The sequence below is a fragment of the Pleuronectes platessa genome, chromosome 11 (genome assembly GCF_947347685.1).
Source record: "Pleuronectes platessa chromosome 11, fPlePla1.1, whole genome shotgun sequence".
Classification (NCBI taxonomy): domain Eukaryota; kingdom Metazoa; phylum Chordata; class Actinopteri; order Pleuronectiformes; family Pleuronectidae; genus Pleuronectes; species Pleuronectes platessa.
The window spans coordinates 10,099,974-10,125,586 of NC_070636.1; the positions used below are offsets into that span (position 1 = coordinate 10,099,974).

The 25,613-nt window shown below is 44.3% G+C and overlaps 1 protein-coding gene and 1 long non-coding RNA gene across 2 annotated transcripts; one reads left to right on the forward strand and one right to left on the reverse strand.

Moving 5' to 3' along the window:
• Positions 1-3,228: 3,228 nt before the first annotated feature.
• On the reverse strand, positions 3,229-19,948 carry LOC128451173 (uncharacterized). Its single transcript, XR_008340077.1, has 3 exons — positions 19,471-19,948; positions 5,244-5,392; positions 3,229-3,751 (listed from the first exon to the last, which is right to left on the reverse strand). It is a non-coding gene; the product is annotated as an uncharacterized LOC128451173 (long non-coding RNA).
• Positions 19,949-21,702: 1,754 nt separating this feature from the next.
• Positions 21,703-23,842, forward strand: id3 (inhibitor of DNA binding 3). The gene is made up of 3 exons (XM_053434216.1): positions 21,703-22,203; positions 22,576-22,649; positions 23,035-23,842. Exons 1-2 carry the CDS (start codon positions 21,718-21,720, stop codon positions 22,627-22,629), a joined length of 540 nt encoding a protein of 179 aa, XP_053290191.1. The 5' UTR covers positions 21,703-21,717; the 3' UTR covers positions 22,630-22,649; positions 23,035-23,842.
• Positions 23,843-25,613: the final 1,771 nt, after the last annotated feature.

Consider the following 25,613-nt stretch of genomic DNA (forward strand, 5'->3'; position numbering starts at 1 on the left):
TTCCTAAATACAGTAGATGTGCGGAGAAGTACTTGTGTCTCAGTCATCCACAGGTTGATAACAGCTTTTTTGAGAAACTGTATCATCCTAACAGGTTGGATTGGTGCAACATCGCCCTTATTGCAAATTTTTAAAAAACAAGCTCCCACACGCTCGCAGCACACAGATGTACGTTCGTTCCCGTGGAGGAATCGTCACATGCCTGTTCTCCACTGGGAATAGTGATGGGTTTAGGGTGGGGGTGGGGGGAGGGGGGTGGAGGGCCCCTGGTTGGCTCTCTAACTGGCCCACTGGCTTTCTGGCTGACGGCCCACACAGTGACACTCTGCACCTCGGAAGCCTGCGAGACTCGTCAGCCATGCTCGCTGGTTCAAGCTCACCACCACATGACACACAGGAAACACAGAAATAACTGCTGAGTGTCTTCTGCACGGTAACCACTCACTGGTGGGGGGGGGTGCTGCTGACAAGAGAGGGCCTTGAGGAGAGTTGTTAAAGGAAAGAAGAAGACAGAGGACAACCGGCTGGAATAGTGCGGTGTGCGGCGTGCTGGTGTTTGAACAAGAATAGAAAATTCAAAAAGGAAAGTGAAAAACCGAGATGTTGATGCACCTGTGCAGTCTCCTGCTGGAGGAAGTTTCCACCGACTTTGATCCAGACACATATTTTGCATTTAAACGAATTCACTGACATACACAGAGATGTTTTCATAATCAAACCACTACAAAGATCCTTGTGCAACAATCACACTTTGACATTTTACAGCTAAGGCTCTAATCTAACAGTTACGTTTCCATATCACCCCCCCCCCCCCCCCCCCCCTCTTCCTTTCATATTCATATTCAGGCTTTCATCTTCTGCGTCCATCTGTACCTTAAGTCATCCGAGCCTCACCTCGCACAGGTGTGTTTTTATCGCTTGCCAACAAGACCTCGATTAGCATAGGAGACAGGAAAGTCGAGGGTTGTGCAACATTCAGGCTTTTAGGTCATGATGCATCGACGTGTCACAACTCTGAGGAAACAGGACAAAAACAGGACACACAGACACACACACACACACACATAAACACACATGCAGAGTTTGCATTGCAACATGCACAAACTGTTTTTTTGTTCTGCTCTGCGATTGCTTCAGCCAGCTAATTCCTGCCTGCGCTGCAGATTGAAACCGCTGTTTGGTTTCTGATAAGGGCCAACACGAGATGGTGCAATGATGGTGTTGACTGACTAAATGTGTCTGTCTGTGTAAGAGAGAGAGAGAGAGAGAGACAGACAGAGACAGAGACAGTCAGAGAGAGATAAGGAAATCAGAGGAAGAGAAGAAATAGATGTGAAGGAAATGAGCAGATAGAGGGAGGAGAGAAATGAGAGGAGAGATGGTGCCGGCTGCACCAGGAGGAAGCTGGGTCTGATGCTTCTCCATGCAGCTGCTCCCAAACACCCACTCTCTTCCTGTTGGAGTGGGTGCGTGTGCTTATATGTTTGTGTGTGTGTGTGTCTGTCTGTCTGTCTGTTTGTGTGTTTATTTTACTAAAACATAAGGACAGAGGAACCTGTATTGTTCAAGCACATCAATATGTATTCTCCTGCTATTTTTACTGGTTCAATGTACCTGTGCATTTCATATATGATATAGTAACATTTAATTGTGGGTGCTTAACAATAGTGGTCTGACTCTTTTTTAAATGATTTAAAATCTCACCCTGTGAGGACAGATCAGACCTCGGCAATCAAATGGCTTCGAACAAAAACAGTTGAGTTGTGGTGTTGAAAGGTCAAACTTCAGGCGTCCCACAGAAGATGAGGTCTAAAGTAGTTAATGTATTGTTCCTCAGGCCCGCTGCGTCTTTTGAACTTCACACTGGCCTCAAAAAACATCCGCCAGTGGAAACACTGGCCTGGCAGTCTGTGAATGGAAAGGTTTGAGGCGAGAGTGTGGCCACACTGAGGTGTCAGCAGGGTGTGCGAATGTGTAGGTGCGAATGTGAGTGTGTGTATATGTGTGTTTGGCGGTCTTTTTAAGTTTCCATAACAATGAAATGCTTTTTTCTTTTGCCACGTTGCTCAGATGGACTGCAGGGTTATTTTCGAACACCTTTGTATCTGTTCAGGTTGACCTCTGACCTGATGCCCTCTGCAGATACATCACTGTCACATTACTTGTGTTTCTGATTCGAATGCGAGAAAGTTAACGCTGTTGCCTTATCATAACACGTCAACAATGTGATAAAGTATTTAGCATAATCAACATAAATGTTACTCTTTTGTGGAATGCTAATTATCACCACGGAACTTTTGTTTTCAACAGTATTTGTTTAGTTTGCAGCATTACACAAAAAAACACGAAATGGATAAACACAAAACTTGGTAGAAGGATGTGTTATGGGTCGGGGAAGAACCCTTTAAATGTTGGTGCGGATCCAGGAATGTTTATTTTTTTATTTCTTTAGCATCAGAATCAGGATCAGAATTATTTTTATTGCCATGTATATTTGCACATACAGGAAATTGCCTTGGTGTGAAGTAGTTGTTATTTTTGTATTGTCGCCAATTCCTCTGGGAATAATTCATGGGTCTCAGGGAGGATATCTATGAGTGTGTTCATGTTGGTGCGGCCTGAGTCCCATTGTGGTTTTTAAAATGAATGTAAAACCAACTCAACCCAGTTTAAATGGAAAATGTTTAATCAATATTATGTGTAAGTGAACAGAGGCAGAAAGAGGAGATTTAGCTTCACAGTCAGATGAGCCTGAAGTCAACAAATGTTTCTAAACACACACGTCATTAAAATCAAATCCTCAGCTCAGTTGTCTCTTTGTGTCCAAACATGCAGACTGTAGCCAAGACGTAATCAAATGTTGTCCAACAGTTATTGAAGTGGATGTGGATACTGGGAGGACTGGAGGCTTCTCCTCTGTATATTACTGTGTGTTGCTGGAGCTGGCTACATCTGCTGCTCCACAGTCTAATGATGGGGAGCAGCACGTGTTCAGCTGCTACATTATAGTGATGCCACTTCACACTGAGTCGCTATTACTGACGGAAACTGGAGCTTTGAAATATTGAAGAACAGAATTTGTTTTGTTTTGTTTCCAACACTTTTTTTTCAGGTAATTCATCAGCCTTTCTTGGTCAAAGTAAACAATTTCTAAAGGAACTTTAAATTTAGAATATTTATTTATATGTATCAAGGTTATGTGCTGGGTGAAATAAAACATGCAGCTGAAAAGAATCATACAATAGATATTTTATTTATTCATATAATTTGTCATTTTTCTTGAAAGCCAAATTTAACCTCAGTTCTTTTACAGACTCTTTTTTTTTTTTTTTTACAATGTGATGCTAATCTGAACCTTTTCGGGGCTTTCTGACTATTTCCGACTTGTGATTGACGAAACAACCACCAGAATTAATTGGTGATGGAAATAACCATAAGTTGCAGAACTGGTGGACATGTATTGTTTACGCAGTTACCATGAACCATTCAGGCGTCATAATTATCATGTTGTCATTTATCATTTCTGGTGATGTAGGAAAAGAAATGTCGAGTACATTTGAGGAACAGACGAGATGAATGGGCACCTCAAGCTTCCTACTGCTCCAATACGGATTTATGACTTATCTGACAAATACTGTTTGCCTTCCTCCTCCTCTTCCTCCTCTTCCTCCTCTTCCTCTCTTTTACCTCCTCAGTCTCTGTCTCGCTCCTCCGCCTGTCACACTGCTGCGCCTCCTCTTCTCATGGGGCCCTGTGAGATGAGTACAAGACAGGGCAGAGTGTGAGCTGTGGTGAGCCACAGACCAAAATAACTGGTACTTTCTTTTTCTTAAAAAAAAAAAAAAAATACACACACATGTGCGTCCACCCACACATGAAGTCACACATGCGTGCAGACTAACACACACTCAGAGGTCCCCTTTTACATGAGGATGCCGGGAGAGAAGGGTAGATTGATGTATTTTGGCCGTGAGATGTAGGTGTGTGTTTGTGTGTGTGTGTGGGAGATGCACCACCATGAGGAATGAAACTGGGCACGTGTATGCTGTGAATGGAAGGTAGTTGTCTTATTCTTTAAAAGTCCAGTTTGTAGAATTTCGAAACATCTAGAAGGGAAGTTGCATGTAGCAGCTGAATACCCCTTAACTCCCCCTCCCCTTCCAAACATGAAGGAGAACCTCTGATAGCCTTCAGTTGCCATAAAATCTCAAAAGGTTATTAGTTTGTCCAGTCTGGGCTACTGTAAAAAAAACATGGCGGCCTCCACAGCGAGGACCCTCTACCGATAATACATTTTTGTTATTTAAAAAATACAATTCTTACAATTTAGATGAAACACACCAGTGAAAATATCATTAGGTTTATTTTTTATATTCAGTCTCTGCCAATAGATCCCTTTGAGTTTCCACTTGTTCCTGGGAGATGCTTCTCTCCGTCTCTGTCTCACTTTCTCTCTCTGTGTCTCCTTCGCCTTCTCTGGTGACAGATCCTGCAGCCTCCCTGTCACGCTGGCATAGTGGCATCATTCTAAAACTGGTATTAGGCATTTCCTGCTGCGTCCGTTGGCGGGTGTGAGGGTGTGTGTGAGTATTTGCACGTGTGTGTGTATGTGAGTGTGTGTGTGTGAGTGTGTCGGGGCGGAACGCACCTGGTCCGCGCAGCTGTGGGGATCCTAGCAGGGGGGAGAGAGAGAGCGAGATAGAGGAAGAAAGAGAGAGGGATGGGAGGAGACGAAAAGGGGCCCTGTGTGCTGTACCCGGCAAGACGAAGGATATGGGCAGAAATGGAGGGACTCGATTTGAAGGCCATCGTTGGGTTTACACTGTATCTTCAAGCTGCACACTCACAGGAGCTGCTCTCTGAAAATGAGATTTCCTCCGCAAAGACAAAGTTTCGGCATCAGCCACGTGTTGTTGTGAGGGAACCAGTGAGCTCTGTTTTGTCTCTGTGCTGATGGTTTGACAGTCTTCTTAAACACGTCCACTTCAACTAATTCATTCTTCCTGTGCATCTTTCACAGTCCTGTTAATGCAATCTTGACAAACTTCGTATTTTATCTCTCAAGTGACAGGAAACAAGGGTAAAACTGAAAGTTTCACCTGCACAAATCCTCCCCAAGTCCTTATATTAAACATTATAACACTTAAATGATTTATATTTTGGTTTAAACTGATTTAAGTCAGTTGTGGTTTGTTTGCCAGGTCTCCTTCCTCTCCTTCCTCTCCTGTGTCACAGTCAGATACCTGGAAAGTGTCACTCTGCACTAGGATGTAGTTCCTCTGGTCCTCTGCAGAGGGGGCAAGGAATCTGGGAGAACCACAATGGTAGAGCAGAAGGATTTTTCAGTGCTGGTTTAAAGGCTGAGCAAACAGGCCGCTGATAAGAGGAAACCCTGCAGGAGGACAGAGAGGAAGCAAACAAATGTGTTTATCAGGCTTTTTCATTCATTGTGCTCATCTGTGCTCATGAAGCCTATTTCACAGCTGGACGGCCAAGGAGCGGTCAGCGTCGCAAAGGTCAAAGGAGCAGGTCAGAGGTCGAGCCACAGAGAACCGCAGCAGAGGAAAAGGGAGCACGGGGGCAACAAGCACACCACACACACACATACACACACACACACACACACACACTCTCTCACACTCACCCTAACACATACATTCGTTAAAGTCATCATCAATACTCTTGCAACTCTTGAATCTTTGCCCCAGATTAGCAAAGAAGGCATTGAGTGTCTATTCTGATGTAAGCACACGCACACACACACACACACACACACACACACACACACACACACACACACACACACACACACACACACACACACACACACACAAACACACACACACAAAGCCCCCCCTGCAGCTTGTCTGCCAGAGATGTGGTTTGATAAGAGGTCAGGCTCGACAACAAGGGTCAACATCTGTACAGCAACTAAGTTCAATACACAATACGTGCTCCTTCACACTCTGGAGGTCGGAAAGTAAAAACCAAACTGCTGCCATAAAGTATTTATTTGTGACGATAATTTGCAGGATGCAAGTTTGAAAATATTTAAGAATAATGATTTCTGTGCTTGAAAGACGAAATGAATGAAAACGACTTTACAGTTGCACGTGATAAGTTAAATTCCTTAACAGTAAGCACACATTTGTTCAGTGGAGTGGTGTAACTGTTCCAGCTTCACTTGTTGTGAAATGAGCAGCTACTATTACCAAGTCAATTTGCCCACTGTCTTTTAACTTCCGTTAACCTTGTGGGCATTTTTAAACATTTCCACCGTTTTCCCAGGGAATAATTCAGGTGCACGTAGGGATCTGATATCTATGTGTGTGTGAAATATGGTGCAGGGGACTGTGGGGCCTTGTCGGAGGCACTGCGCTCTCCTGAGTGCCATTCTAGTTTTAAGCAGTGTGCACGTTCTTGATAAGAACTGCATGAGCTACTAACTGTGGCCTGATTCTCCGTTTTCTAACTCTCACAGGAAATCCAGAATAGCAGCTTCCTATCAGGCTAATGGGCAGGAGACGTGTGCTCGCAGCAGGTGAAATGAAACCAGTCTCACTCGCCTGGATGGGACCGGACTAATGCACGACGCATCTGCGTGCTGCTCTAAATGCTCTAATTACAACAAAGTAGATTTAGCAGCTATTTCAAACTGGGCCCCCTACCTAAGGTGACCTCTGAATAGATAGACAGTGTGTGACACTTGATTTAGTTGTTGCCGTTTCATTCCTGCGGCTGCAGAAATAATGTGAATGTTCTATTTTGAGAGTGACGTGGACATAAAATTGAGTTATTGAAGATTTGTGGAGTCTTCAGCCAAAACATTGAGACAGAAAGTTTCCAGAGAGCAGTCATGAGATCTGTGAAATGTTTAATTTACTTTGCTTCTGTTTATTCCAGCATCCCTGACAAGGCCTTGTTAATACTGACCATGACTTCTTTATTTCATATTTACACGTGTATATATCATATGTATAGAAACTAAAGTTTGTTAAAGCTAGGGTTGGTAATCCTGGAAGCTACACTTTGAAAAAACCCAACTGATACATCCCACCGCCTCCCCTCGGCCATTCTGGATGTGCACTGAGCCACGGATAATCTCCCAACATTCTCCGGAGGAGCTGTAAGTAAGTATGTAAATGTCCGAGTAAGAGCCTCCAGAGTTTCTCCTGCTATCCCCCAAATAAAGGCTCCAGTGTCCGAATGAGCAGATATGAGAACACAACAGGAGATCCTCACGTGACAGACGCAAAAATGAAAAAGAAATTCAAAGAAATCCAAATATCTCAGGATAGAAAAGAGGTGCCACACAGACGAAGGCGTCGAGAGCTTCGTGTGATAAGAGATGATTCAGGCTGTTGATTTACTGTGGACACGTGATGTCTGCAGTGGAATGAATGCACTACATCCTGTCTCTGCAGCGCGTTGCCACTCGTCACCTGAACGCTCCCTGAGAGTTCTGCAGACTCAGGGGAAAGTCTGGGCCCGACTGTGCGGACCTTCTCCGGAGTTCATGCTCCCTCTCTCAGGCTGAAGACTCACAGTGAGAGCTTGGGTAAGGTGCACGCAGGCAGGCTAGACAGATCTCAGTGACAGAGAGGTACACCAGCTTATCGTTTCATCCTGTTTGAATCCAATTGATTGATCGTGTTTCTTACAGTCCTGCAAGGGCCTAAGATATTGACTTTTATTTTATTTATTTTTAATGGCTAATGGGACGTAAAAAAGGATTTCGACAAATACGATTAAAAGTGTTGGAAAAACAAATTACCGGCCCTACCTTTCAATCACAAGCTCCATCCCTCCTGCGATCAACAGCAACACTCAAGTAGTCCTGGTTTGGTCAATTTAAATCAAATGGTCATGCTCCAGTGGTTTTTATTGCAGAAAACTTGAGAGCTGCAGTGTTTTCCCGTAACGTAAAGCAATAACACTTCAAACCACTTAACTCTCATCTTCCCTCCTTTTATCTACAAGCAGCTACCTTGTTGTTCAGTTTGTTGATTTTACCTCAAATTACCTGTGAAACACACACAGAAGAGAACCTCTAAATCTTATCAGTACATTAAGATATGCTAAGTAACGTTCATGGTGGATCATGCATGTTAGTTCAATTAGCCCCGGCATGCAGCCTAATTTCATGGTGTGACCCCTGCTGCTGCACACACACACACACACACACACACACGCACTTAAAATGTCTATCAGTGTCTGTCGGTGATCAATGTCTCCTTTGAGGGAAGCACCCACCGAGGGGGGTTGAAGGGGGGGGGGGGAAGAGTGAGCGAACGCAGGACCTATGAGTGGATGACGGAGGAGAGGGCGAGGAGGAGGAGGAGGAGAGAGGCGGTGCGGGACGAGAGGTGAGGAAGGTGACGTCGTATCGCAGGTGATGGATGGACGTTCCCTGGGAGAGAGATAGTATCTTAAGAGGCTCGGTGACCCCTCCGACCCAACCCCAATAAGGCCTAATGGGGAGAACACAGCTTCAGCTTCATTTGTGAAACCGAGAAAGAGCGAGTGAGGGGTCAGGAAGAGCGAGAGAGGGGTCATGTGGCCGAGAAGAGACCAGACTCAAAAACAAACTAAAGAGAGATGGTAAATACTGTGTGCAGCACACGTGGAGTCCTACGGATAATTATAACAATGACGTCTTAGGTGCCATTGATACTTTACAGTTGTGCTGTGATATGTGTGAATAATGTACTCAGTTTTTGCCCATAACAAGGAGGTTATGTTTTCATTGGCGTTTGTCTGTTAGTTAACAGCATTACACAACAACTACTGAACAGATTACCACAAAAAGTGGCAGAAGAATGGAAGATGCGCCAAGAAAGAAAACATACATTTTTTGTGAGGGTTTGATTAAGTTTATGGATTCAGGATTTATTTTTTTTGCATGTTTTCGGACATTTTTACAGATTTCTCAGAGAAATATTCCTGGATTTTGATGGGAACGATCAGACAGATATAGGGAGCAGGTGTTTATGAGAGTGTGTAATTGTGCATATGTCTAGATCTAGTGAATTCAAGGGGAACTGCTGGGCCTTGGCGGAGGAATGTGCTCTACTCAGTGACATTCTGGTTGATTTATTTGTAAGATAATACAAAACTACCAAACCAATTTCCACCAAAGTTGTTGGAGCGATGGGACCTGGGAAGAACCCATTACATTGTGATGCAGAAGAGGACGAGAGGACAATCCAGGGTTTATTTATGTTCATGACAAATAAATCGCAAAGGTTATCAGACCTTTTTTTTTATTTAGAATATTTTTACTGTAAGAACTAAACAATCCTTCGATAGTTCGGCCTTGGCCATGTGCACTATAATTAGAGCTAGGTATTCAAATAGTTAGATTATAAAGTTGTTATGACTACATTGTGTGAGTGTAAGAGGTCAGTAGGTTTGTTTTATCTTTCACATCACATGAAACAAAGGAATAGCAGAAACCTGCACAATGACATTTTTAAAGAAATAAGAATACATGCTTGGATTTAAACAGAACATAAACAACGGGAGTGTAAAGGGATACACTGGAATGTGTTTCTTTTGTGTATTTTTTAAGTCTGGCCTAAAGGTTAAGATGAAAAATAATCCACTTTGCCCAATGCTCAACACAGTAGGTATGTTTCTTAACTTCAGTCGGAGCCAGTTTCCCCATGCGTTCAGTCTTTATGCTCAGCTAAGCTAATTCCCTCCTGGCTCATAGCCCCGCACGTATTGCACGAACATGAGAGTGTCATCGATCTTCTCATCTAATACTCAGAAGCAAGTAAAGCACGTTTCCCCAAAATATCAAACTCTTCTCTTTTGTATCCTCACAAACAGAAATAGGTTTAAAAAAAAAAACACCTCAGAGGACAAAAGAGGCAAAACAAAACACACAAAGATCAGGTATAACATTTGCTGAAGATGAGAGGAAGGAGGTGTGGTAGTCCCCCCTGTGCTCCCTGTCTCCAGCCAGTCTACTTCCACATCTGGAGCTCACATCAGTCGTCCTCAGAGACCGGTAAAGCAAAGACAAAAGCAACAAAACTGAAAACAAGAGATAAGAGGCCCAGAGAAAAAGGAGGAGGATGGTTCTCTCCGATAAATGGAAACAAATATATAATTCTTCAGACCGGTTTAAAGATATGTTCACTTCCTTCAGTGATGCAAAATCGAGCTGAAGGGTATCTGTGCTCATTTATCTGTTTGGGCTCAAACATCTGTGTTTGTGGTAGATGTGTGTGTGTGTGTGTGTGTGTGTGTGTGTGCGCACTATGGTGTGCTGATTTTCCAGTGATCATCTTCTGAGCAGACAAAGCGTGAACACTGGTTAGCTTCTGTGGCAGGAAACAGAACAACCTGTGATCTCTGCAAAAACACTAATGGAAAACGTGGGCGTGTGTGCATCAAAAGCACCGGTGTGCGTGTGTTTGGTGTGTGTATGTGTGTGTGCATATGAGTGGAAGGCACCTTGCAGGTTGTCAAAATCATAATTATTCCAAAGGCTTCACAAATCAAAGTATCCTAAATGCAACTGCAATGTCGGCTTTTGCAGCGATTAGCTCGAGAACCACAGACTTTCCTTTACAGATAACAAGGGAGACATGTGTAAACACTTGGTGTGATAAGACAGAATTTAACTTCAAATGACGCTGCTGAAACAAACCTTCTCTATCTTGTAAATAAAAAGAAAGGCTTAGAATAAATGGGGAGTTAGTGTGACCCTAGTTTCTTGTAATACGGTGCAGTAGGTATTGTCCCCTCCGCTGTCTAATCTACACATTCTCATCAGGACTGTGAGAACTGGAGACGACTGATCTGAGTAGCTTATTCCTGAACGTCGAGATGCCTGAAAGCTGATCTCTGAAAAACCATTCTCCTGAAATTTTAGAGTGAATGTTGCACAGCCGTGTCCAGGCCCTTCTGAACCACCTGCCTGTCTGCTCGGCCTGGGGTGATGCTGGAGGCGGCTTTCTTTCTGAAAACCGTTTATTCAAGGTTGATCAATATTGAAAGTATCACCTGTCCACATTGAGTCACACACAGACAGACAGGGATTTCTGGACCAAGTCGATTTAGAAACTTCGGCCGCAACCAAACTCACCAAAGCGAGAGGTGATTATGCGTGCGTGCATGGGTGTGTGTGTGTGTGTGTGTGTGTGTGTGTGTGTGTGCGTGCGCGCAGGGGTTGGGGGGGGTCACAGGGATGTTCTTGACTGTGTCATCTCCAGCAGCTGTTTCCCTCAAACCCTGCCTCACCCACCGCCTCCCCCTCCCGCCCCATCGCCTCACAATGAAACCAATACAAAGAAACAGGAAGTGCCTCCCGTTAACTGGGGCCCAATCAAAGCCATCATTATTCCCGTGTCACAATTTTTTTTACAGGAAATAGCTTCTCAGAAAATATGCCAGCTGTGCAGGGAGCGTGGTATTATTGTCTCACAGGTCTTCTCTGTTTTTTTGCTTCTTTTTTTCCCTCTTTATCAGTCGCTGCTAACAAAAGGAACACACAGACCCGTCTCGACCACGTGCGCTCCACACTGTCACTGCTGTGCGTTCACAAGGCAAGCCAGGCACTGTGTTCTCTGGGGCTGGGTGGTTATTGTGCGAGCAGTGAAAAGAGCTCCCCTGCTGTGCCTGCACCGGCTTCTTTGGTTCCCATCCTGAACCGAGCAATTGTCTTCTTCTGTTTTTTTTTACACCCTGCAAACAGAGCCGAGCCCAGAGAGCACGCAGATGCAGGGGCACACACATGATCGTACACACACGGAGAGAGAGAGACACATGTGCACACAATGCCCCGGCCTATTGAAGCCGCATCTGTAAGAGCGGTGCTCATATTACAGCACGAACGGTGGGTTTAGGTGAAGCCTAACGTTTGCCAGATGCTGCGGCAAAGTCACCAGGAGGTTAGCCTAACATCGGAGTGTTATTGTTGGTCGGGGAGGGTGGAATCATCTGCCTCCCTAACAAGGGGGGCGCACATCTGGCGTGAACAGAGAAAAAGTCCTTTATGAGCATGATCTCAAACGAGCGTGAACAACAGGGCGGTTGCTTCTTGCCCAGCAGCAGAACGCCTCTCGGATCTGAAATCTTCACGATCAATTTGCCTCGCAGGCCAGAAGAGAGGCGGTTTGCTGCGTTCGGCTAATCTCCGGTTTGTCCTCAGTAATCTCTCCGTCTCTCCGAGGCCTCGCAGACGTCTGGAGGACAATAATTAACTCCCAGTCACTCAGCGCGTTGACACAGGTGAGCGCTACTCAGGTTGTTAAACAGTCATTATGGGGCTGTTGTGGCGTGAATGAACAAACACACACACAAATTCGATTGGCCCCGCTGACATAGTCATAGCTGGTCTGTCACGTTACACTGAGGCTTATTCGGTTACAGTACGCCACTGTTGGCTTTATAAACACTGATTAGATAAAGGAGCGTCCACACCTTTACTGCCGACACTCGACCCTCGTGTTGGAAACTACTCTCTTGCCTCTTTTTTGCGAATACAATGCAGAGACTTGGTGATTTCTATCAGTTTAACACTGAATTCTCACCTCTCATAAACGGGGCTTTGTCGGGCCTATCTGTTGTTTTGGCCAAAGGAGCTGGTGAGCGTCCTTCACTGTGAAGCTTATCAGTGGTGTTTGAAGTGCTCGTCTTTATCTGAGCTCACTGTGTTTGGGTCAGCAGCTTGACCCAGGGGTCCTTATCTCTGCCTTCACTGTTTTTCTGTCACTTCTGCTGTAAAAAAAAAAGGCAACAAAAAAACACCTCAATCCCAAACTTACCTTAATAATAACTATGGTTTTATTTGCAAAGGTTCTGATTTTGAGAGTGTTGCTTTTATTTTGAAAGTATTCATTATATCAGACTTTATTTATAGGGTACTTTTACCTGGGTCCCAGGCATCTTCACCTATAGGTAACTACCCACTAGTCCCCTGGAACCAAAGAAAGCCCACGCACAAAAGGCAGAATGTCCCCAACAAACACAAGCAAGCCAAGCCGCTCATGCAAACCTGCACAACTCCCGAAGATACCAACAAGGAAACACCAGAGAGAGAATTGAAAAAAGACCTAATTTCAAACAGCGAAAGTAAAAAAATAAAACTGAGTAGAAATAAATAGGAGGAAAATTATAAAAGAGATTAAAGTCAATCAAATCAAATCATAAACTAAAATGTGGTGTAGTAAAGTGTTTGTAGAATTTACTCCAGACCCCCACGACCCTGCAAGGAAAAGAGGTGTAGATAATGGATGCATATATGTTATAGTATAACATATAACTATATATATATATATATATATATATATCTAAGTATATATATATAAACAGGGTTAAAAAAATAGATTAGGTGACAAAACATGAAAAAATGGATTCCCCCGAACTGAACTAGTAACGATGCAGGTGTCTAAGCCAGAGTTCAAACTGAAAATAGCTCGGCAACAAAAAAACAAAAAAATGCACGTGGCTGCACTGCTGTGGGTAAATGGTGCTACAGGTGCAGGGCGGATATATGAAACTTGATCCAGGGCGGCCAGTTTGAGTGTGGCGCCTGATCACAGGCCCAAACACTGTTCCGGGGAATCGAACATGTCGATGTATTGATAACTTTGATTATAGACAACAGGATGAAATGCTGTTTGACTGGTTGGTGGAGCCACACAACAGTGAGGAGGTCCTTTTAAAGAAGGGCTGAATGTTCTGAGCGCAAACCGAAACCACTCAAACCACTAGAGACGTTTTCAGATATGAAATGTCTGGAAAATTGGATCCTGACAATTTATTGTTTGTCTTTCACAAATGAAGAACGCTGGACATAATAAATAAATTCCACTGTGGTAATTGCACGTTTTTGTTTGCAGCCCATCAACACCACGTGTTGGCCCGTCTCACCCAAAGCTCTCAAATCTCCGTCTTTCCAAGATGACATTTTTAATCTTTATTCTTTTAACAAATCCTCAGGAGACATTCATGAAAATGTTCGGATCAACAAACTCGATTGTGTGGATTATCCGGAGTAACAAGAACACTGCTTCTGGAAATGCTCGTCATTGTTGATAAGGTAAATATCTGAGCGACAAATATAATAAAACTTCGATGCCAAAGGGTCAATAAGACCATGTGGGTTATTTCTAATCATTTGTGTGAACTGACCCTTTAATGTTTCTTTTGTTTTCCATCCATGAGTCAATGTGTCTTTTTTTCATGTTGCCATATAAATGAAATTCTTCTCTTTTTTTAGGACTAAGTGTTTCCAGTTTGTGAGAACCAGAAGCCATATTCCTCTTTTGGTCTTGGAGGAAGCAACCTTTTTAGAAATCTTAAGTGGCTTTGACCCTCAACTCTGGCCAGACTTTTAGCTCAGTGGCACGAGGATATTTTCAGTAAATTACACGGTAGCCAGAGAATGTTAGCAGGAAATGTCCACAACACAATACACACAGACATACACAGATATAGGCCTTTCCTGGTGGCGTTTGAGGGTGACTCATTGTTGTGTTACTCCAGCTTTTTATTTTCAGGAACAATACTTAACACAGAATTTACAGCATTTTTGCGTAGCGCGGCTCACGGGCACGCTGCAGCCGGCCGCAGAGTGGGAGGATGGTCACTTTAAATCTAGGTTGAGGCCTAAAACGGTTCCGAGACACAGCAAGAACAGCAATGAGTTTGAAAAGCTCCCACAGCCGAAGACAAACACACCAGACTATTACAGTCTTACAGGGACATGTTGCGTTTCACAGGCAAACCCAATTAAAACCCACTCCATAATTCCTGGTTGACCACGGCCGACCAGCTGGCCGAGTGTCCATGTTCCCCAGGTCTTTGCAGCGCGTCCGTCCCATGATGCTCATCCCAGTACCCTGATTATCACCACCTCAGAGGAAAGTACTGTATGTTGGTGTGTGTGTGTGAGGAATACCTCTAAATGGAGAATGCAGACAAGGACAAGTCAGACAGACAGACTGAGAGACGGGTCTGTAGCGGGGACCAGGGTGTGTGTTGTGTATGATTGGTTACGGAGCTCAGCGTTCTGTGGAAGAGCTTTTAATCAGGTCACTGAGAGCCCAGACCTCTCTGCTCCCACTCTGCCCCCCCGTCTGGAGGGCTCCGCCAGGGGTGACCATGAGGGGCACCACTGACCCAGATTAGGAGAGGGCAAGTTTGTGTGTGTGTGTGTGTGTGTGTGTGTGTGTGTGTGTGTGTGTGTGTGTGTGTGTGTGTGTGTGTGTGTGTGTGTGTGTGTGTCTGGGGAAGCGAGGAGAGTCATCTGTGTATCATGTCTCCATCCCCACTGTTTCAATTCATTAGTCGCACAAGAAGGAGACAGGAGAGATAAGGAGGGTTGGCAAGTGTGTGTCTGTGCATGTGCTCATGCATGTGTGATAATGTATATCCATTTGTACATGCACATGCACGTGTGTGTGTGTGTGTTTGTGTGTGTGTGTGTGTTTGTGTCTGTGTTCTAAGGGGGTGGGGAAAGAGGAACGACGTTGTGTTAAAAGAATACTGTGTCGGTGACAGAAGGAGAAAGTCACTGCTGTGGCTCGTCTTAGATTTCAGGGACCCACTTGACCTAGAAACACATGACACACACACACACATGACACACACACACACACACACACACACAGGTGCAGAGATACCCACCAGGGACCTAACGGCCTCTGTCTGTGTGTGTCTGTGTGAAGCCTGACCAGCTGATCCCCTGCGGCAGCAGCAACCGCAGCGTCAGGCTCCTCAACATCTTTCTTTATCTCAATCCCTCTTTTCTTCTGCTGTCTGAGCATCCCTTTCTTCTCGCTGCCGCTCGTCCCCGAGTCTCTCACAGTCATTATCCACGCTGACGTTTTTCCACCTCTCCCACCCTCATTGGACTCTGCTTCCTGTAATCACCCGTGCAGATTTCCTATCTCTCCGTCCCGCTCCCCCCAGGCCGTATCCATCAAAAATGCAAGCATGAACTTACATTTTGTGACGACTCAGGATAAAATGAAGGGCTTTATGTGGCCTTGATCACTGCGGCGTGCTCAGTCACCCAATCTTTTTCACCGCAACTTAATACATCATTGTAACTGGTCAAAAATGCCGGGATTGGTTTATTTTTTAATTTCCAGTCGTCTTCTTCCACCACAGCTTGTTCTCCATCGGGCAGATCAAGCTGCAGTCTCTGTATGGGGTCATAAAGAGGTCCTGGCTGTTTGCTTTCCTCCAAGGTTAATTACAAGGTCTAATTCAAGAGAGTTTAAACTGTATTTACAACAAATGTCCCAAAGCAAAACAAGCGTAAGAACAGCAACAACGTGAGAGTTTTTTGTATTTATCCTCTCATCGTCATCTGCATATTGTGACACAGGTTCTTGATTCTGGTTTTTAAATAAAGCGTGCGGCTCCGCTCTGACATGCAGAGGCCAGGAACTGGATGTGGAGCCGAGCGACAGCCAGCTTGTCTCTGTGCTCGCCGCAGGCTCTTGACCTGGTGTTTATTTGCAGTTTTTGAAACAGAGGAATTGTTTTCGAGAAGAGATTAGTGTCTGCAGCGCTTCCATGAATGGTCATCCATTGGTGGACGGCAGCGAAATATCTGGAAGTCATCTCAGGTCCGTCTGTTTGTCCATGTGGTTGGATGTAAGATGCAGCGGCGTACAGTTTAAGAACCATCATAATTTATGACCATACATAGTCCTGCTGTATTGTGTTTGAGAGCATTGATACAAGGTCAACTTCTCCTACAACAACTGGCCCCAACCACCATCACCAAATCTGACCTTAACTGTGCATACACACTGCCAGATGTCTATCCTCATTGCAATAGCTGCGGAGTAAACGGACTGTTCCAGTCAGGGTCGATGCAAACGACAAAACAATGGTATGACCAGCATCTGGCAGCCTCTCCTCTTGCCCAGTCACACGGAGCATTCTAGTCAGCTTGTTTTGGCCCTGTGTGCTGGCTGTGGGCTTTGTGGCCTTCTGTGGCTTGTGTCCCACCTGCTCCACAGTTGCATGGCCACAATTTATTCCTGCCGTGAAGTATTCACACCCAAGGACACGAGCGGGGCCACCAGACAACATGATAGTGACAGCAGCACAGTTCCCACAATGTGCAGCCGCGGTATTGTGAAACTATAACCTTACTGTTACTGACCTCCGCACAGTATTAATGAACATGACCATATACTTCCTTCAAAGTACGTTCGTGAAGTAATCTACTTTGCTATCGTTTCATTTTATATTCCTTCTTTTATCCAGAAATTAAGCGTAAATATCCCGAATACAAACACCACCCTCTCGTGCATTTTGCCCAGTAGCAATCGGGGGTGGGGCCGCTGCAGCGTGGTCCCATCAGTTCACACCTGACATAAGAACACATTTTAAATGGACACTCCATTGCTTTTTAATGCAAACTGGAGTCCCGGGGCAATTTTATAAATAAGTATCTTTAAAAGTGATGCAGCAGAGATTCCCTCACTCTTATGGGTCAGCTCCACTGAATTCCACTTTTCCCATAGTAAAACTTTGGTAAAAAGAAAAAGTATGTACAGTACATTTTCCTCCTCGCGCCTTTCAAAGTCCTCACTCTCAGTTGGCAATAAAGACAAAACTAAGCTCAAGTTCAAACTAGAAGAACTGTTGACATCACTATCATATCATCAGATATGTCCTCAGACTTGACAGAGCTCCCCCACAGCCACAGAAGACAAAATGCAACATTTACCAACTCTGCAGCAGCAGGCTCTTTGGGATGAGTAACTCAGACTCGGTGTATCACGGTTGAGAACGTACCATGGGGATTTTTCTTTCTGCTGCAATGAATGTGCGTCTTTGCTCCAACTTACAGAGAAAGAGCACATGTGTATGGTTACTTTTTAAAAGACCACACAGCCGAAAACCATATCCAGATTGTTTCGCTTTGGCAGATTAACTGTACCCAGCAAAGGCCTCATCTACACTACACTGCAGATATTTTGTGTGTGGATATTTCCCCCTGCGTCCACACGACTATCTTGGTCGAGACGAGAACACAAAAGACAAACAAGCAGGCCGGGCCAGTAGTGTCAATCTTTCCCGACGGCCTTTAAACGTACACACAGATACAAAGAAACAGGAGAGAAAATCTGCACTTAAGTCATTTTTGTAACTTAAAACGTTGTCTGTTAGTTTTGCACAATATCCACTCTAGTGTGGACACTGCACATGACTGTAGTTAGAGAGTTACTGTGTGTCTTGCACCACCAGATCTTTCATATCCTAATAAGTGCATCATATAAGGAGTCACACCTGTGTTTAAAACTGTCTCCATGTAATATGATCGACTGTGGCAAAGCGTATTTTAGTATTTACACCCACAGCAGAGGGTGAAGCAACAATCCTTATCCTGTCCTGTAGGGTTTACGTTTCCGCCCACCAGCAACAATCATTTCTGAATCAGCTAATAAAGCATGTGGGCAGGTTTCTGCCTCGGATAAAGAGGCTCCTTTGACAACTCAAAATCCAGCAATACGTATGAATGAATGAACGATGCACGGTTTCGAACAACAGCCTCTAACATGAATGACGAGTGACCGGCACAAATGAACAATGTGCATAAAATGTCGTGTCACAGCCTGGGTCACTGCAGGGACAGAGGCACGGGGATCTGTGGGCCGTTCAAAGCCCATGGAGAAGACTGAAGCGTCTTTGATGAAGAACAGAGTGAAAACAGGGAGCAGAGGAGGAGGAATCCTGCACGACACACACACACACACACACACACACGACTCAAAGGTTACGAGGAATTAAGTTTCACTGTTTATTGACACTTAAAGTCGTGCCTCAAAGATGGGCCTGCACTTGTGTAGTACCCTTCTGTATTCAGCACATCCGCTCCACAATATGGCGGTTCAGCTCCTCTGCGTCTGTCTCGTCTCACAGGACGACCCTCATGACTTCACACCCTGTGACACTTTGTTTATGTTGAGAGAAGGAGAAGAGGAGTGGAGTGGGGGGGGGGGAGAGAGATTCAGATCCATCAGGTACGGATACGGAAAAACAGACTGAGTCGCAGGAGTGGAACAGATGTTTACAAGCTGTTCTCTCTATTTTCTGGGAGTATTTAACTGCTAATAAAATATGCTGGGATGGAAATTTAATTGAGAGAGAGAGAGAGAGTGAGAGGGAGAGAAGGAAAGAGGAGGAGAAGAGGGGAGGGGGCGCTGCTAATTATGCATGGCGATTGTTGATGGCTTGATTGTCTGCGTCCAGCTGCACGGAGGACCGGGGAGAGGGAGAGAGGGAGCGAGGGAAGGCGGGGAGAGAGGCAGACTCACTGACGCCAGGCTCGGAATTCTCCCATCCATTGAAAGAGAGACCCGATTGTGTCCGGGGCCTTTCCGACAAGCACCTGATCCCTGCCTGCCCAGCGTGTGTGTGTGTGTGTGTTGGGGTGTGGGTGTGCTTGCGTGTGTGTGTGTGTGTACGCGCCACAGTTTTACGCACCGGAAACTCTGGAATCTGCAGACAAGCGCTGTCATGGGCATCGCGAAAAAAAACACAGTTGGCAATTTTTTGATTTCCTAGAAATAGCTCCACGGCTCCTGACAACAGACAGAGGACTTCGGAGGCAGTTGGCTCTCTGTGTGGATCATCGCAATCAAGATGATGGTTTGGACGATTGTGTTTATTTTCATTTTCACAATCGCCCGATCTATTTTCAGCCGAGCGAACACAAACAGTTATTTTCCCAGCAGACCTCGGGAATTCTGGGGGAATATTCGTCCTCCCATCGACATATTCAAGACAGATATTTGAGGTCAAAGTCTTGTTTGGACACTCCGCGCCACTGACCCAATATATCTCTAAAATAGCACCTGGACCAAAGTCCCGTGTCACGGTTCAATAACGGGCTTTGCTCTGAAGTGAGGTCGCTGAGTGGCGTGTCACGCAGGGTCAACGGTTGTGGGGAGGATGAGGATGGGCCTGTGATTGCCAGGAGGAAGATTTGAACATCTGTTAAACCTCTGCGTCATGGAGGGGATAACTGCATCCTTGCCCTTTTACGCACAAATGTATCCAGATTGAAGATAAGACTGCGCGTGCTTACGCATCATCTGGAAATGCTGTGTTATGTTTTGCCCACTCTTCCTTTTATAAACTATGTCAAATTTCCCGACAGCCATAATTAATAAACAATGTAACCGTACATGGACAGTCCCATCCCCTCAGTTCCTCTGCGTGAGACGCTCAATGACTGTGAACACCTACAGGCTGAATGTTGAGAAACCACTTTACTACTGTACGAAAATGAAATTACTTGACCGAGTTGAGTCAGATTTGGTTTCCCCTTTGCTTTTATAATACTCCTTCTACCAGTGGATTGTCCTTTCTTGCCACATTTCATGAATATATTCTTCCCTGGGCCATTTTCAGCTTATTCATCATTACAGAAGTTATGGAGTATTTGGAAAAAGGTTCCTCTCTCTTATTTCTTTGGAGTTCAACTGCAGACTGGAGCAGGGAGGCGTTGCCTGGGAGGAGGAGGAGCGTTTAGAGCCACGTGCGCTGAGTGACAGCCCCGGACAGCCAATCGGATCTCCGAGCGCCTCTGCTCCACTCTGCTCCGGCGGTGGACGGGGGAGGGCGGGCCGTCTGCCAAAGACGAGAGTGCGCGTCGGGGTGAATGGATGACGTCGGGAGGCTGGCGCCAGCATGTCTGGGACTGGCGCGTTAGATCAACACAGCTGGGCCGGGATAGGACACACAGCTGGCTCAGGCCTGCATTCCTCCACAAAACAGGATTGTGAGAAAAGGGGAAAATAAGACCCAAATAGGAGCAAGAACGGGACGTGCTTTGATGTAAAGTAAAAGACAGCAACATTTGGAAATGTTGGAATATATATGTCATTAAAAAGAACTATCCCCAGCGAGTGGATGTTGGATTCTGGTCGAAAGCGACTTTACAGCTTTCCTCTGGAGATTTAGATATATTTTTTTTATTCTTATTACGCACAAGTAATGAGGGCACAGAATCAGTGTAAAGGCACAAGCAACCAAAACATAAAGGATTAATCAGGTCCAATGCAGCCGGTGAATCTTCACTGAAAACATGTTTTTGGCAAAAAGTTCACAGAGAAATAGAACAGAAATAACAACATCTTCCATTGACCTTTTACCCATATAATAGAATGATCATATTTTTAATATTTAATGTGTGTGTGTGATTAAGTGTTGGGCTTGTGTCGCCCCCAAAGAAGAACACACACTGAGGTGGAATATATAATTTAAAAACACACAAGTTAAATAAGTAAAACGATATACGTTGTATTTGTGTGCAAGAATTTTATTTTGTTGAAATGTTTTCAAAGGCTTGACAATGACAGATATATATGAGAGTAATCACAATTAATAAGAGCATATTTTAACTGTAGATCTTTATCACAGTTATATATTTACTTGTTTATATCTATATGTAAATACAAATCTGATGTTAAAGATGGTAAAAAGTCCTCATCTGCCAGTTTATCTTCTTGTAAACTTGAGTTATTCCCTTTTGAAGTTGACCTGAGATTCCCCATAACTTCCCTTGAGCCTTGTTTTGAAGCATGTCCCTATTTATAAGAAACACTTGAACACTTACATTTATTTCCAAATAGCACCTGGAAAAGGTAACTGATTGACAATCCCCTCCAGGCATCCCCTCCTCATTTCCTCATTCTTTCCAGCCCGTCCACAAGGTGATATCAGCCAATGGGAGCGCGCGTGCATCCCTACACTGGCCAATCGGGGAGCGGTGCGAGGAAGGGGGCGTCGTCGGGCGCTTCATGTATAAAACCCCTAACGTGTAGGTCGCTGTCACAGTACAGCGGTGTGACTCAGGACAGAGGCAACGAGGAGATTAACAACGCGTCTCACCCATCCAGTTGTTTGTTGATTATGAAAGCCATCAGTCCCGTCCGCTCGGTGAGGAGCTGCTACAAGGCCGTGTGCTGCATCTCGGAGCAGAGTCTCGCCATCAGCCGGAATAAACACGCGTGCGCGGACGAGCCGGCGGGCGCCCTGTGCGACATGAACGACTGCTACTCCAAGCTGAAGGAGCTGGTGCCCAGCATCCCGCAGAATAAGTCGGTGAGCCAGGTGGAGATCCTGCAGCACGTCATCGACTACATCTTCGACCTGCAGATCGCGCTGGAGGCGGAGGACGCGGCCGCGCCGGAGATGGTGCTGTCAATACAGGTGAGCGGAGAAGAGGTGCGGTGCGGTGCGGTGCGGGGCACTGCGGGGCACTGCGGAGCGGACTCACGCTTGTGCCAACATCAGCTCTCAGCAGATCTCCTGTAGCTTTCGTGCGCAACACACCGTCACCCTCATGGTGGGAAGTTAAACACAGTTTTGAAGTCCAGTTAAAGTTAATTCCACTCGAGAGTTTCCTGACGCGCGTGCTTTTGGATCACCTTATGCTCGTGTTTGCATGCCGGTGATGTGGACTGTTGTGATGCAGCAGCAGATGTTCTCTCCCTCTATCAGTGTGTATGTAATCTTGCAGAGAAACATGCTTCTGCCCCTGTTGTTCTAAAACCGCTTCTGTCTTCTTCCCTCTCCGCTCAGACTGCCGATCTTACGCACAAATTCTCCAAAGACGAAGGACGGTTGTGCCACTAGGACGAGGATGACCAATAATGGTACATATAATTCTTTCTCTTCTAATTCCTCGCTTCTATAAAGGGGTTATTGTGCTTGGAAACATGCTGTCTTCAGGCAGACTCTTACAGTAGCGTGTTGTTTAGACTTTCAAAATAAGACATTATATTAAAAAAAGATGAAGCTTTTAATACCAGTGAGAAAACTGTGAGTTGTGTGTTGCCCTCCACATTCAGCCTGTTTGCCAATTAAGACAGCCCAATGTGAATGTGTAGCGGATTCATTGCTATCTGCCTGGGGTTAATGAAAGTTCCATGCTAGGCGCCAGTCTGTCTGCTCCCCTCTGCAGCGAGGGAGGGGGGGAGCAGGCGGGGGGAGAGTGGGGAGAGATCTGACTTCACTTTTCTTCCTTTTCTCTCCATGCAGGTGCAGGGAAACACATGTCTCCACTTCAGTCCCGGGCAAGAGGACAAGAGGGGCAGAGAGAGAGAGAGAGAGGGTGGGATAGGTATTTTGGAGAGAAGGAGAAAAAGAAGAAGGAGGAGGAGGAGGGAGGGCGGGGGGGCGAGTTGAAGAAAGAAAAGACAAGAAAAGAAGTGGACTGTTTCCTCGATGAGTGGGAATCAACAGTAGTGCATGAGCAAGAAAACAGAGCTTCATTCTTTGCCCCCCCCCCCCCCCCTCTCCCCTCCCATCGGACGGACAAATCAACACACCAAAGCAGAAGCCAGGATTGGAAAGTAAAAGCTTTGCCCAACTTTGTACGAACCTGGGATTCCCTATAGATAGACCTAGACAACCCGGGTACATTGCTCTTTCGTTTTCCTTTTGTGTAATTGTGTTGCATTCCAAACTTTTTTTTTTTTTTTTTTTTTTTTTTTTTATTATAAATCTTTCGGCCCAATCTCAAACCCAACCTGAACCCGTCATCATCTCACATAATTTCCCCTCTGTTGCCCACCCCCCACCCCCACCTCCTCTGTTTTCTTATGATGTGTGACAGCTTCATACGAATGTGTACATATCTGCTGTCGGGTATGTAAGAGGTGCGAGTCAGTTTGTATAATCAGAACTCTATACTAGAGTCAATTGTAAATGTTTGTAGGGATTGTGTTATTTCTACGGACAACGTGATGCGAGTTTCATAAACTCTTTATTATAAAAGTTTTTGCTTTGTATGTGTGTATGTATGATCTTATGTAATGAAATAAAAAGAAAACATGTGAAACATTGATTCCAGCGTGTGTGCGGGGTCATTGATCTGAGCTCTTCGTCGTGAGAGACGAGTGATGCTTCTCCTCGGGCTCTGGATGACAATGACATGCTGATACAACAGGATGTTCTCAGATGAATTTTGAGGTCGAGTGGTTGGAAATCAAACGAAGGGAGTTTCCTCTGAGAGTTTCTATTTTTCCATAGAGTGACTTACCAGCAGTTTAAAGCACTTCAACTTCCTAAACGCTGTAGAGGAGCGGATGTTGCGTGTTCATAAACCGACACGTCAGCCCTTCTGGTCACTGATCGAGCTCCAGACCCTCGATTATCTTGCTCATTCCAACATTCATGACACCAGATCTTTGCTCTGACCCTTGAAGCAGAAGAGAAACATCTGTTAAGCAGAATTCATGCAACTTTACCCTCTTTATCAGACTGGTATTTGTAGCAGAGCACCTAACTGAATCATATATTAATATTGTAATTGTAAATGATCCGTTTTTGGAAATCCATGTTACTGTCCTGAGCTGGTCTCAAAACAAGTGTAAACTATCCCACCTTGTGGATTCATGAGGAATTTCAGGCATCACATGTTTGCTGCCACTGTTGCCTCATCTAGTTGATCAAGAACAATGATAAATATTTTCTTGAATTTTCTTGAATTTTCTTGTCTTTTATTTACATACAACAAAGAATAAAACTCCAATGTGTTGAGGCCTTGAGCATGTTGACCCAGTTCAACCCTTCGGCGTACTGGTGATAATGATGTGCCTCCATCTAGTGGTTGATATGAGTTATTGCCTCTTGAAAGTTCTAGGTCGTGTTACATCTGAGATATACTGATGTGCAGAATCAGAATCAGAATGTATTTATTGACAAGTAGGTTTACACCTACTTGGAATTTTTTTGTTTAAAGGTGCATACAATAAACATGAAACATTAAAACACAATAAATACTACAAATAGAAAAAAAAAACAATATATAAAATAAAAAGATATAAAAGATAAAAGATATAATAAGTAAACCATGAATTAGGAGATGAACTATAAAATGTGATCATGATACATTGAAAAAATACAATTGTGTAATTCCTAATTTTATAATAATCTGCTGTTTTTCAATTAATTCATATTTATTGCTAATACTTTTTAAGAGGGGTTAAACCTAATAAAAATTCCTGGACATAATTAAATCAATAATTTATGAACTGCTGTACTAAAGATTATAATGCTAATATTAAAATTATAAGTAAATAAATGTGTTACTTTGTATAAATATTAGAAAAATGGAGTAAATAAGAAGTAAATAGTGAGTAAATATTTATTGTTTCTTTTTATTGCTTTTCTTATGTGTGTTGTATTTATTGTGTTTTTATGTTTTTATGTTTCTATGTTCATTGTATGCACCAATAACCAGAGCAAATTCCTTGTAGGTTTAAACCTACTTGGCAATAAAGACTTTCTGATTCTGATTCTGATCTGATTCTGATTCTGATTCTGACTCTGATTCTGATTGATTAATGAAATTTGGGGGGGCAATATATATTGTACATCCAAATGTTTAGCAAAATACTAATTAAATGCTCAAATAAATAATATTGTACCAGACCGCATTAAACAGATGTTTAATGCGTTTTATTTCATATCCACTTTGTTTTGAGTTTATTAGTAACTTCTTTGTCTTTTCATTAAAAGACACATTGCAAAGTTTAATCAGTGGTTATGCTTGAGGCTGAACTAATGCAGGGGAGTTACCAAGTTATACCACAAGGTGGCAGCGTTGGATCATA